This window comes from Pristis pectinata, chromosome 26 (genome assembly GCF_009764475.1).
Source record: "Pristis pectinata isolate sPriPec2 chromosome 26, sPriPec2.1.pri, whole genome shotgun sequence".
NCBI lineage: Eukaryota > Metazoa > Chordata > Chondrichthyes > Rhinopristiformes > Pristidae > Pristis > Pristis pectinata.
The window spans coordinates 4850534-4864145 of record NC_067430.1 but is presented as its reverse complement, the minus strand read 5'-3'; the positions used below and the strand labels follow the sequence as shown (position 1 = coordinate 4864145).

General features: G+C 40.1%; 1 protein-coding gene across 2 annotated transcripts in view; it reads left to right on the top strand.

Annotated features, from left to right (window-relative positions):
* Positions 1-13612, top strand: part of disp3 (dispatched RND transporter family member 3) — a 434497-nt gene that overhangs the window by 352065 nt on the left and 68820 nt on the right. For both annotated transcript variants that reach the window (XM_052039586.1, XM_052039587.1), the window contains 2 exons: positions 7856-8016; positions 9226-9387. In XM_052039586.1, the coding sequence (XP_051895546.1) occupies positions 7856-8016; positions 9226-9387 (323 nt within the window). The remainder of the gene's footprint in view (positions 1-7855; positions 8017-9225; positions 9388-13612) is intronic.

The following is a 13612-nucleotide window of genomic DNA, read 5'->3' as shown; positions in this document are numbered from 1 at the left end:
TATCCGTCTCTGTCTTGAATACTCCCTGTGACTAAGCCTCTACAATCCTCCTCTGTTGATGCTTTCAAAGATTCACCATCCTTTGGATGATGAATTATCTCTCTTGAATGGCCAACTCCTCATTCTGAGACTGTGACCCTGATTCTAGACACCACCACCAGTGGAAACATCAATTCAACATCTACCTTGTCAAGCCATGTAAGAATGTTTGAAATTTCAATGTGATACTTTCTCATTCTTCTAAACATTTGAGATTAAAGTGTCAGTTTGATTTATCTTATCTCATTGACAAGCCCTTGGCTCAGGGGTCAACCTAGTGAAGCCTCGCTGCCTTTCCTCTATTGCAGGTATATCCTTCCTGAGGTCGAGAGACCAGACCTGCACACAATATTCCAGGTGCAGTCACATCAGGGCCTTACGTCGTGGTAGCAAGACATATCCTATACTCAAATCATCTTTCAGTAAAGGTCAACATATCGTGTGTCTTCATAATTGCTTGCTGTATCCACACATTAACTTTCAGTGATTCATGTGCAAGGACAGCTCTGAGCATTGATATCTTTCAATCCCTCACATTTAAAAAAATATTCCACCTTTTTAATTTTTCCTGTGAAAGGGCAATTAATGATATCATACACCGCATTTTCAGTCTATACTGTCGTGTCGCGTATCATCTCCTCACACAATACATACCTAGCTCTTATCTGCTCAAGATATTTCACTTTCCTATCTAGTTCACTATCCTGAACCATTCCATGTAGCTGAGCCAAGACGGTGAATATTGAGGACTCACTTGGAGACTATCACAGCTTTATTTTGTCCTGCTATCACCTGTTATTGACATGTTGTCCTCCAGCATTTCCATCTCAAGTTCAGTGCACCAAGCTTACTCGTAGAACCACTGCAGCACCAGCTGAACTAACACAGGCCCTGGATCAAATGTAGTATACAAAATGTGCAATTATTTAAAATTGGCAGTCAAACATGGAATATGAGAGTACTAAAGTAGATTTAAAAACTTACCATATTTTCCCATCTATTCAGGGATTATTTATTAGATTCAAATCACAATTACTATCCAAAGACTTCGACCGATATAAAAATAATGACTTTAAACCAGTATTAATACGAACAATATCTTACAAACAAGTGCTATTATCTTCACAAGTTATGAAAAATAGATGAATCCTCCTTGAAGGTTTAGGTCCTGGGTCACTTTCCTTGTCTCTCTGTCTAAAAAAAATGTCTACAATTGATGTATAATCTGTTGGCTCTGAAACACTGGATAGCACTTTGGAGCTGGAAGACTTTCAGGCCCTTACTCCAGACGATCTCTGCTATCCCAGTACTATGTCAAAAGAGGTGAGCTAATTTAACTAACCAATAAATTTCATTGGTTCATGTTCTGCATTCTGTTATTTAATATCCATCACTGGACAATTAAATACGATGGAGGCATTTAGATAGGCACATGAATATGTAGAGAATGGAGGGATATAGACCATGTGCAGGCAGAAGGGATTCATTTAATTAGGCATCATTAGCTTAATTAGTTTGGCACAACATTGTGGGCCAAAAGGCCTGTTCCTGTGCTGTAGTTTTCATGTTCTTTGTTCTAAATGAGTATTTTTAGCATCGAGGTGAATTACTTCCTATTTATTAGGCTTATATGACATTTGTACAAATGTGACAGTCTCCTAAATTGATTTTGAAGTTATTCTTTAACAGAGAACTTGGGATATTTTTTCTATTCTGTAAAAGAGCAACTGACAAAATAAGGGTAGTTTGAAATATGCACTTCATGACAGTTCAACTTTATTAGCAGATTGTAAAGAACAGAGAAAAACACGGTTTGTAATTTGTTTTGTCAAGAATTTCAGCCCTTTCTAAACCACCACCACAACACTAACTCCCAACAATGACAGATCCCATAATGAGAGATGTGTCTGTTAATGAGGTGTAAAGGTTGATTTTTCAACCAATGAAGTCAGTGGTTAGAAATTCAGGAGTACCATATATCAGCTGCATGGGTCTCCATGTACCATTCAAGGTAGTGTAGCAGTTAGCGTGACATTATTACAGAACCAGCGACCCAGCTTCAATTCTGGCCACTCTCTGTAAGGAATCTGTATGTTCTCCACGTGTCTGCGTGGGGTTCCTCCGTGTGCTCCAGTTTCCTCCCACATTCCAAAGACGTACGGGTTAAGAAGTTATGGGCGTGCTATGTTGGCGCCGGAAGCGTGGCAACACTTGTGGGCAGCCCCAGAACACTCTACGCAAAAGTTGCATTTCACTGCGTGTTTTGGTGTACATGTGACTAATAAAGATAGCTTATCAGTAGATGTTATATCTATAAACAGTGTTTCACCTGACAGAACTAGCCCTTCACAGAGTGAAGTTTCACGTATGTATAAGACTAGGCATTCTGCTTGCTGGGTCCTGTCAATGTCATTAAGAACAGTGTGAAAACAGACCCCTAAACCTGAATCCCTGTAATTTTATAACTACCCTTGCTCTCAATCATCACTGTTCTCAGCTTTCTATTAAGTTTGCAGCCTCTCTAATCCATTGAGCTGACACTTTTACTGTGTGTTTATGCACTTATGTGTTTAGGATGCTGTTTAACGCATTGAGGTTGATGCCTTTTGCCTCCAGTACTTCCTCAAATTATGGGAAAGCAGAGTCCACGGGCTGTGTCCTTTACAGCACCACTACCTCTGATTTATTTAACATCTTTAATGTAATAAAATCTCTCCAGTAGAATATAGAGATTTACAAAATCATGAAGAGCATGGATAAGGTGAATAGCCAAAGTCTTTTCCCTGGGTTAGTGGAGTCTAAAACTAGAAGGCAAACATCTAAAGTGAGAGGGGATAGATTTAAAAGGGGCCTGAGGGGCAACCTTTTCATACATAGAGTGGTGAGCATATAGAATGAGCTGCCAGAGGAGGTGGGTACAATTACGACATTTAAATGACGCTTGTACAGGTACATGGACAGGAAAGGTGTAGAGGGATATGAGCCAAATGCAGGCACATGGGACTAGCTCAGTTAGGCAACTTGGTCATCATGGATGAGTTGAGCCGAAGGGCCTGTTTCCGTGCTGTATAACTCTATGACTCTATAACTCTAATATTTGTCAGAAAAACACTGACACTGAACCACATGAAAGATATTACATTTATCAAAAGATTGGTGAAAGAAGTAAGTTTTAAGGAGCATGTTAAAGTGGGAGGTAGAGAGGGAATTCCAGAGCCTGGGGCTTAGGTAGGAAAAAGCAAGGCCAGCAGTGGTGAAGGGTTGGAAGACGCAGAGATCGCAGAGAGCTGTAGAGTGCCAGGGTTAGGGTCAAGCTTTTAACACAAGAATGAAACTTCTAAAACTGAGAATGCATATGTCTCTTCAATATTAATGCTGGGTTATGTGGCCGAATATATAAATAGAAATGTTAACCAAATGCAGAGAGATTTAAATCCTTGTGCTTTTGAGGCAACATCACTCAGCACCTTGGACAGTATCTGGCTCACCACCCGCGGTTCCCACCCGCCACACTTTCCAGAGGGCTAATTGAGCAGAAGTCTCAGAGGCTCCTGTTCAGGCATGGCGAAGCCCTGGCAGCAAGCAGTCCTAAGGCCTGATCCCTGGAAGGCCCAGAATAGCCATTCACATACCAAGCTGAGGACATTAATAACTATTATAATTATAGTAAAATATCTAAAAGGTATGTTAAATGCAAAGTCAAATAAAAGCTCATTAAAACATTTACAATCAATAAAAAACAATGAAAGATAAGTTTAAATTAAATGCAGTGCAGAGGCGCACTAAATAGTGAATAGGCCAGTGAAAAAGGTCGAGGCAGTGAGTACAAGAGTTGGGATGCCATGTTGAAGCCATATAAAACATTGGTTGTGCTGCACTTGGAGTATTGCTTACAGTTCTGGTCACCAAAATACAGGAAGGTTGTGGCAGCAGTAGAGAGAGTTCAGAAGAGATTCACCAGGATGTTTCTGGAATGGAAGACATTAGTTACAAGGAGAGATTGGACAGGCTGAGTTTATTCTCATTGGAGCATAGGAGGCTGAGGGGTGCCGATATGGAGGTTTATAAGATTATGAAGGACATAGGTAGGGGAGATGGTCAGAATCTTTTTCCTCAGGATAGGGGAGTCTTAAACTAGAGGTATAGGTTTAAGGTGAGAGATTTAAAGGAGATCTGAGGAGGTGACAGAGGTGGATACAATTCCAATATTGAAAAGGCATTTGGAGAGGTACTTAGGAAAGTAGAGGGATATGGGTTTAATGCAGGCAAATGGGATTAGCAGAGATGGGTATCGCAGTCAGCGTGAATGAAGTGGACTGAAGGGCCCGTTTCTGTGCTGTGACTCTACAACTCCTTGTCCAAGCAAGACTTCAAAGCATTTACTGAATCAATGGATCAAATTCTATGTAATACAAATAGCTCAATTAGCCATATTTGTTCCTTTGTCTCTTTTGGCCAATCACATTTACCCTTCTTATTTCATTTGACCATACCATTCTGAAAGACCATTCTAGAAGAAAAGATACTTCAGAAATACAAAATAAGGCTATTAGGTAAATTGAAGGAATTTTGAAAGGTTCTTGAAGAAAAATAATTACTTGCTTATAAAATAATGCTCGTTCCCACTGAGTCACTCACACAGTTTATAGCACTTGCTTCATGATGAATGCCAGTCTGAATCCATTGCCTTTTGCTGGGCCTATTTGTCTTTTATTATAAAAGCCTGTATTTTTTAAAAATGCTCAATTCTGTTGGCTGTTATAAATATATATAATGCAAATACCATACTTTGAGCTGGGCAAAACAAATTCAATGTTGCATCAAAAGTGTCAAATTCCTCTTCGCCTGAAACATTTCTCAGAGGCTAAATGGTATTTCAGACTGCAAGACTAAGGCACTTCTCTTGAACCAATGAAGAGTAGCATCGACATGACTGTAACTACTTGAGATGTCCAAGAGGGCTGTCCATTTCAAGGCTCAGCCAGAAAAAAATTAGATTCATATTAAGGTCAGAACTGTGTCATGGAATCTTAATTTGATTGAGCACAGGGCCTCCAGAAGAGTGGACCTATGTTGAGGCAGTAATCTTCTGTTATTGCACTGAAATACAACAGTACATGCTGTGTCTACTATAGCCTTCCAATTTAGAGGAAAATGTGATATCAGTGACCAGAACTGACTGCTATTTCATTTCTTAATAGATAGTGATACACATTAATTCCTCTTAATACTTGAGTGAACTTGCCATTAGTTTCTCCAGAAACAAACATCAGCTAACAACTGATAGTATTGGCTTGACCAGACTTTGTATGGTATACACCTTGTAGAGTCAATAGAATACAAGACGTATTGTCCCAGAAATCATTTAGAGGTGAAATCTTTCTTAAAATAACTTACATTATGCACTGCAGTACAGCAATAAATCCATTAACTGGATTCATTAAGTGAGTTTAGCATTTGTTTACTTGCAAAAGGAAGTATCTGCTCAAAGTCTTTAAAGTAATAGGCTCGATTACATCCAAGCAAAACAGGCACTCTCCAAATTACTTGGAATCAATACCTTAGGAGATCAGCTTGTCATCCATTTGAAGAAAGCCCAAAGTGGTTCTGTCTGAAATAAGTTATTCTACTTTGCCCTTAAGTGGTGAATATTTCTGAAGATTCTAACTCAAAAATATACATGTTGACTGCATTCTTTTCTTCATTGAGAACTACAGCTTTTCATTGTGCTTTGAATAAGTGTCAGTAAAAAAGGAACAGCGTGGGTTTAAGTTGCACATTCACACTGGTTGCTAAGATCATAAAATTCCTGCTAATGAATTCCTTGCCATTATCGTGTCCAATGGCCATGGAGAAGGGAATCCAATCTCGGCCAATAAAGAACTCTTTAAATCAATATGCCCTCATTGATTGCAGCTTCAGCAGTGATGGAACTGCATCTTAACCTGTCCTACAATGCAATCAGGTTATCTTTTCCTCTAACTGGAAATTACTTGCATCAAGGCCAAACCTGCCTCAGTAACAAAAAAATTAGATTTCTGTAGGTGTAAAAGGCTAGCAGCTATGGTGGCATCTGAGAGGGGAAAAGGCTGGTTAACATTGCAGACACTAGCCTTGCCACACAATTTAAACTGCCATGTTTCAAGAAAAATTGGAGCTGCTATTAAGCGGATTTTAGAGAATGCATAAACATTCAAAAAATCTTTAGTTTGAAAACTTACCAATAATGGATGATAGAAAGTAAGTAAAGTGGAGAATCAATATAACAAGTAATTTGTAAGTTTTTTTTAGGAAGCAGTATTACATCTATTGGTGTTAAAAGGATAAAAGCTTCATGGTGACTGCAACGAGAAATATAAAACCTCTTTGTGTGTGTGTGTGTGTGTGTGTGTGTGTGTGTGTGTGTGTGTGTGTGTGTGTGTGTGTGTGTGTGTGTGTGTGTGTGTGTGTGTGTAGTGATAATCCAGCAGTAATATTTCACAGAAGGCAAATTAGTAATCCAGGAGAGTCAGCTGTTTTACTTGAAACAGGTTTAATGCTTACACAGCAGCTTAAGTTACGTCAGTTTTTCTCTCTCCTTTATGTCCATGGTTGTATTGTTCTTAGGAGGATAGGACATTCCAGCAGATCAGTAATGGCATTGGACAAGGGAACGCACATATTCTAAGCAGATGATCGTAGATGGGAGAATCAATTTGAAATATAATTATCGCGAGTTTTTTTAAAATAATTATTTATTCCTTTCTCCATTAATTGTTTGAAAAAAAGCAGAATATCATTTATTTTCAGTGTAGTGGGCTGATTTTCTGTCGCTCCTGTAACCCTTCGTAAATAATAACTGCATCCTGGGATTTCAGTCATTGTGTGTATAATTAGAAGTTTCCTTCACTGATGTCTGCATTTCTTAAAGGAAAATACTAATGTGAGAATATAGTTTCAAACAACATAGCAGCAATCTTTTCTTAGATACACTGCTGCTACAGTAAGCCACTTTTTATTGGTTCCTTTAAATAGGATTCAGAGCAAAACATGGGTTTTCAAAACAGGCTTTATAGACTTTGGGATCTGACAGTGGTTCCTAAGAGAGTTAGCTCGTCAGCTTCCCATTCTCCTTTCGTCAGGATGCACGCAAGAAATCCAATTTCTTTTTGTGTGCTTGTTAGCATGTTATTCTGTTGCTCTTTTAACAATAAACACAAATCTGGTTCTTGAATCTTGGCCCGTTATGGAATATGCTAATACAGAGGCACCCTCCTGGATAGACCAGTGGCCATTGGCATGAAGACCTGGGCTTACAATACGAGAACAGTTGCACCAGAATTTGCAATGAGGCCAATTGTACTCACTATTGTAATGGAAGAAATATCCCTGCAACTACTACAATACTCACATGCACAGATAAATGCAAAACTCCAGACGCTATTGTCAGTGATTACCTGCTTCTCCGAAGCAACCATTGCTGCAAACTCCTCCACAGCAAACAGTGTAATCATGAGAAATTCAACTATGAATTATTTTTGCCATAAAGGCTATCACTGCATAACTGGACTTTCATGCAGCGACCCAACGACTGTCCTGTAGACAAATCCAGCTGCTGTTCATCAGCTCATTGGGTCACCATATCTGCACCATACTTTAAATGGTGCAAATGCATTTCAAGGTAAGTATCATGATGAAAGTGGAAGATCCATCCATGCAACAGTTCATTTACTGGTGTGAGCTGACTTACATATCATTTTAAGTGGGAATATGAATGTAATTACCAATTACAGTCCCTTGGAGTTGTAACGGGATATATTTATTACTTCTGTTTCAGCTGCCAACATACATGTAAAAGGAAAAACAGCAACTCGATGCAAGATTCAGGGGAATGTGATGATTCACTTCTAGTCACATACCAGGACTCAGTGTTGATTGGCGGGACCCTCCAGTACCTGGATGATGACATTCCTCTGCTATCAGTTGAGGAAGAACCAGGTGAGAACCAGGAAGAACCAGTTGAGGAAGAACCAGGTGAAAAGGCTGACAATGTGTTTCTTTTAATCCTTCAGACTAATGTTTAATGAGATATTAACTTTCATTATGTGTGTGTATGTAATTAAAGTATGGCATCATCCAACAGCAAAACTTCTTCAAGTGCTTCACTCAGTGAAGATCCAGCAGTTATCCATTGGCAGTACGGGCCGTGAGTAGCATGACTGGCTAGTTAATCTAGATGGAGAGTATGACAACCACTTCATCTTTAACTAACAGGATCAAAATACTCCCCACTCAGCTTGGTAGACCTCTGTGATTTTCTCCATTACAGCATTTTAAATAATTAGTAAATTCCTGGAGATGTTTTAGGAAAATAAAATGTCAGACAATTGTCACTTTCCAAAAGCCTTTGTTAAGCCTTTAGGGTCAATTTGCCACTCCTTCGCTCCTCTCTGAATCCAGATCAATGGCAAGGTTTCAGCAAAGTAGATTTTTCTCATTCCCGGCCACACTTAAAATCTGAACCTGAGAGCACCAACTAACATTTTGATTTGGTGTTAAGTATATTTAATAATGCACCCTCTTAAAGAAAATATATTAGGCAGACCTATTTATTTTGGTGAGTTAAGAAAATCGTACATCATTTCAGGGTGGCAAGGTGATGCAGCAGTTGGTGCCACTGCCTCACGGCTCCAAGGACCCAGATTCGATCCTGACCTTGGGTGCTGTCCGTGTGGGCCCTGCGTGTTCTCTCTGTGACTGCGTGGGTTTCTGCCACTTGCTACTGTTTTCTGTCACATCCCAAATATGTACTTGTAGGTTAATTGGCAGGTTACAGGCAAAAAGAATCAAAGTGAAGTTGATGGGCATGTGTGTGTGTGAGAGAACAAGTTGCAGGGGTACAGGAGAATAAGGAGACGGGGACTGGGACAGATGGGATTGCACCCCTGAGAGGTAGCATGGGCTAAATGGCCTCTTTGGTGTATTTATAAGTGTAACCTTTACAGCATACTAAACCGTGTGAACTGAGCAACCTTGCTGAAGGGCCACATTGCAAGTATCACTCAAAGGAAAGATTATTCCCTTCAACAAGATCCTTTGCACTATTCTTGCATGCTTACGAGTGATTTGTTTGTGAAAAAAGAAGACAATTTGGCAAATCGGCTTTTACAAGATATATCTCTCTAAATAGATATTTTTTTTCTAAAGCCTCTGTGGACAATGGAGATGTACCCTTGGTTTCACTGGCACCTGAGGCCCCACCACCTGAAGATGGGGTACACCATCCAGGACAGCTAATCACATGGATACAGGATGCACTTTACCATTTTGTTGCACTCTCTGCAGTGAAGGGTAAATGGATAATTTTAGGTAAGAATTATGTAGTTTACTGTTGATCTGCGGAGGGAATCTTATCAGACTAAATCTGGGTAGAAGACTTTTGGTGGATTTTGAAGTTTAATGTTTATCTCACACAGTTGGATAAATGATATGCGACTTATCAACATTGAAGTCTTAAAAGATTTGCATTTAAAAGGCCTTCCTCAGCCTAAGGATGTCCCTAATGCTTTACAAGTAAAGTACTGCTCTCTCCAAAGTGTGTTGCAGTGGAGTGTCAGCCTTGATATTGTGTTCAGTCTCTGGAGTGGGACTGATCAAAGGCAAGATTGCTACCATTGACCCAGGGCTGACATTCAAAGGTGAACACATTACCCAAGAGACAAGAGTGGGAATTTTTCAGTGGAAATCACTAACCATTGCAAACAGCCCAGCAACGATCACGGAGCAATGCTTATTACTTCTTGCGTCCAACTTGTAAATAGCTTCACTTCCCTGTTTTTCATATAGTTTTAAGTTAACAGGTTCTCAGAATAAATCATTAAGCTTTGCCTTCTCAAGCTGTTGCTGTAATGGATAGTACAGGGGAGCCAGGGATATAAGCTGAGGAATATTTCATGATGGACTTGGAAATGATATCAACAGCTGAGTTTCTATTCCAGCTTTACAACATTCAGTACATGGCATTTTGTTGGGGCTTTTCTTTTACTATTTCTGTTTGATCATCTGAGAATAAATATAGTGAAGCTTAACGCATATTAGCTGTGCACAGTAGGTGCAGAAGTTGATCCTTGCATATTTCTGCATTCTTCTGTTCAGTCAACTGCTCCACAGCTGATTGATTTATGTTTTTCTTGTGAATTTCATTTCATTTCAGTGTTGTGACTTTTGGGTAATTCACTTATCCTGCCTTCCCTGCTTGAAGCAACACTTGAAGGGTGTGCAAATTGGAGATAGTCCAACACCAAACCTGTGTGTAACTAGGATGTGGATCAGTCACTTTCCCTTTGAATTTTGTGTGTACAAAGAACTTAATTTCTCTTTTTCATCTCTAATGGATTTTACACATGGCCAAAAGCAATTAAATGCTAATCGGACCATTGGTTGGAAAGCCCTTGTTTGAACCTCATTTGACCCTCTCAGGAATTGGTACAATATGGACCTCTGCTCCTTGTTCTTTTTGCTCTCTCAGTTAGCCAAATATGTCTCAATTGAAAGCCCTTTCAGGTACTTAGGTTATTCTGAAATGATTCTTAATTCTGCGATTGTTCGTATTGTTCAAGATATCCAGGAGTGTGCTGGCCTTTCCTTCCAGTTCCTCTCCAATTCATATTAAAGGTTAATGACAAATTTCAAGGGAGCATGCAAGGTAAAACAAACCTAAGGTCATTGAAAAGTTGATGAGGCCAAGAATAAGATGAAATTTGCCAGGTTAAAGAGAAGTGTTTAAGCTAATATATTTGATATTACATATGCCAAAATCCATCTGCTTCTTGAATTTTCGAACAGATTCATTAAATGCTGCACACTGCATCAGAACATCTGTGTTCAACAACTGATTGAAAGTGTGTATTGGATTTCAATCTTACTCCACAACTGTTCTTGAGTGGGATAGACTCAGGCTTGCTGACTCCTGTGGTCAGGCATTTTTCGTTACATTGATGACTGCATTAATGCTAGTTCCTGCTCTCATACAGAGCTCACAAATTTAATTAATGCTAGTCCCTGCTCTCGTACAGAGCTCACAAATTTCATTAATGCTAGTCCCTGCTCTCATACAGAGCTCACAAATTTCATTAATGCTAGTCCCTGCTCTCGTACAGAGTTCACAAATTTCATTAATGCTAGTCCCTGCTCTCGTACAGAGCTCACAAATTTCATTAATGCTAGTCCCTGCTCTCGTACAGAGCTCACAAATTTCATTAATGCTGGTCCCTGCTCTCGTACAGAGCTCACAATTTTCATTAATGCTAGTCCCTGCTCTCGTACAGAGCTCACAAATTTCATTAATGCTGGTCCCTGCTCTCGTACAGAGCTCACAAATTTAATTAATGCTAGTCCCTGCTCTCGTACATAGCTCACAAATTTCATTAATGTTGGTCCCTGCTCTCATACAGAGCTCACAAATTTCATTAATGCTAGTCCCTGCTCTCGTACAGAGCTCACAAATTTCATTAATGCTGGTCCCTGCTCTCGTACAGAGCTCACCAATTTCATTAATGCTGGTCCCTGCTCTCGTACAGAGCTCACAAATTTCATTAATGCTAGTCCCTGCTCTCATACAGAGCTCACCAATTTCATTAATGCTAGTCCCTGCTCTCGTACAGAGCTCACAAATTTCATTAATGCTAGTTCCTGCTCTCGTACAGAGCTCACAAATTTCATTAATGCTAGTTCCTGCTCTCGTACAGAGCTCACCAATTTCATTAATGCTAGTCCCTGCTCTCGTACAGAGCTCACCAATTTCATTAATGCTAGTCCCTGCTCTCGTACAGAGCTCACAAATTTCATTAATGTTGGTCCCTGCTCTCGTACAGAGCTCACAAATTTCATTAATGCTAGTTCCTGCTCTCGTACAGAGCTCACCAATTTCATTAATGCTAGTCCCTGCTCTCGTACAGAGCTCACAAATTTCATTAATGCTAGTTCCTGCTCTCGTACAGAGCTCACAAATTTCATTAATGCTAGTTCCTGCTCTCGTACAGAGCTCACCAATTTCATTAATGCTAGTCCCTGCTCTCGTACAGAGCTCACCAATTTCATTAATGTTGGTCCCTGCTCTCGTACAGAGCTCACCAATTTCATTAATGCTAGTCCCTGCTCTCGTACAGAGCTCACAAATTTCATTAATGCTAGTTCCTGCTCTCGTACAGAGCTCACAAATTTCATTAATGCTAGTTCCTGCTCTCGTACAGAGCTCACCAATTTCATTAATGCTAGTCCCTGCTCTCGTACAGAGCTCACAAATTTCATTAATGCTGGTCCCTGCTCTCGTACAGAGCTCACAAATTTCATTAATGCTGGTCCCTGCTCTCGTACAGAGCTCACAAATTTCATTAATGCTAGTTCCTGCTCTCGTACAGAGCTCACCAATTTCATTAATGCTAGTTCCTGCTCTCGTACAGAGCTCACAAATTTCATTAATGCTGGTCCCTGCTCTCGTACAGAGCTCACAAATTTCATTAATGCTAGTCCCTGCTCTCATACAGAGCTCACCAATTTCATTAATGCTAGTCCCTGCTCTCGTACAGAGCTCACAAATTTCATTAATGCTAGTTCCTGCTCTCGTACAGAGCTCACAAATTTCATTAATGCTGGTTCCTGCTCTTGTACAGAGCTCACAAATTTCATTAATGCTGGTCCCTGCTCTCGTACAGAGCTCACCAATTTCATTAATGCTAGTCCCTGCTCTCGTACAGAGCTCACAAATTTCATTAATGCTAGTCCCTGCTCTCGTACAGAGCTCACAAATTTCATTAATGCTAGTTCCTGCTCTCGTACAGAGCTCACAAATTTCATTAATGCTGGTTCCTGCTCTCGTACAGAGCTCACAAATTTCATTAATGCTAGTTCCTGCTCTTGTACAGAGCTCACAAATTTCATTAATGCTGGTCCCTGCTCTCGTACAGAGCTCACAAATTTCATTAATGCTAGTTCCTGTTCTCGTACAGAGCTCACCAATTTCATTAATGCTGGTCCCTGCTCTCGTACAGAGCTCACAAATTTCATTAATGCTAGTCCCTGCTCTCATACAGAGCTCACCAATTTCATTAATGCTAGTTCCTGCTCTCGTACAGAGCTCACCAATTTCATTAATGCTAGTCCCTGCTCTCGTACAGAGCTCACCAATTTCATTAATGCTAGTCCCTGCTCTCGTACAGAGCTCACAAATTTCATTAATGCTAGTTCCTGCTCTCGTACAGAGCTCACAGATTTCATTAATGCTAGTTCCTGCTCTCGTACAGAGCTCACCAATTTCATTAATGCTGGTCCCTGCTCTCGTACAGAGCTCACAAATTTCATTAATGCTAGTTCCTGCTCTCGTACAGAGCTCACCAATTTCATTAATGCTGGTCCCTGCTCTCGTACAGAGCTCACAAATTTCATTAGCTTTGCTGTCAATTGCACCCTGCTCCCAACTTGAGCGGTCCATATTTGAACTTTCCCTTTGTTAGCTTCTTCATCTCCATTCGCAGGGGTGGGCTAGTAACCAATATCCAGTTCAAGGCCACAGACCACCAGAGCTATATCACCACAG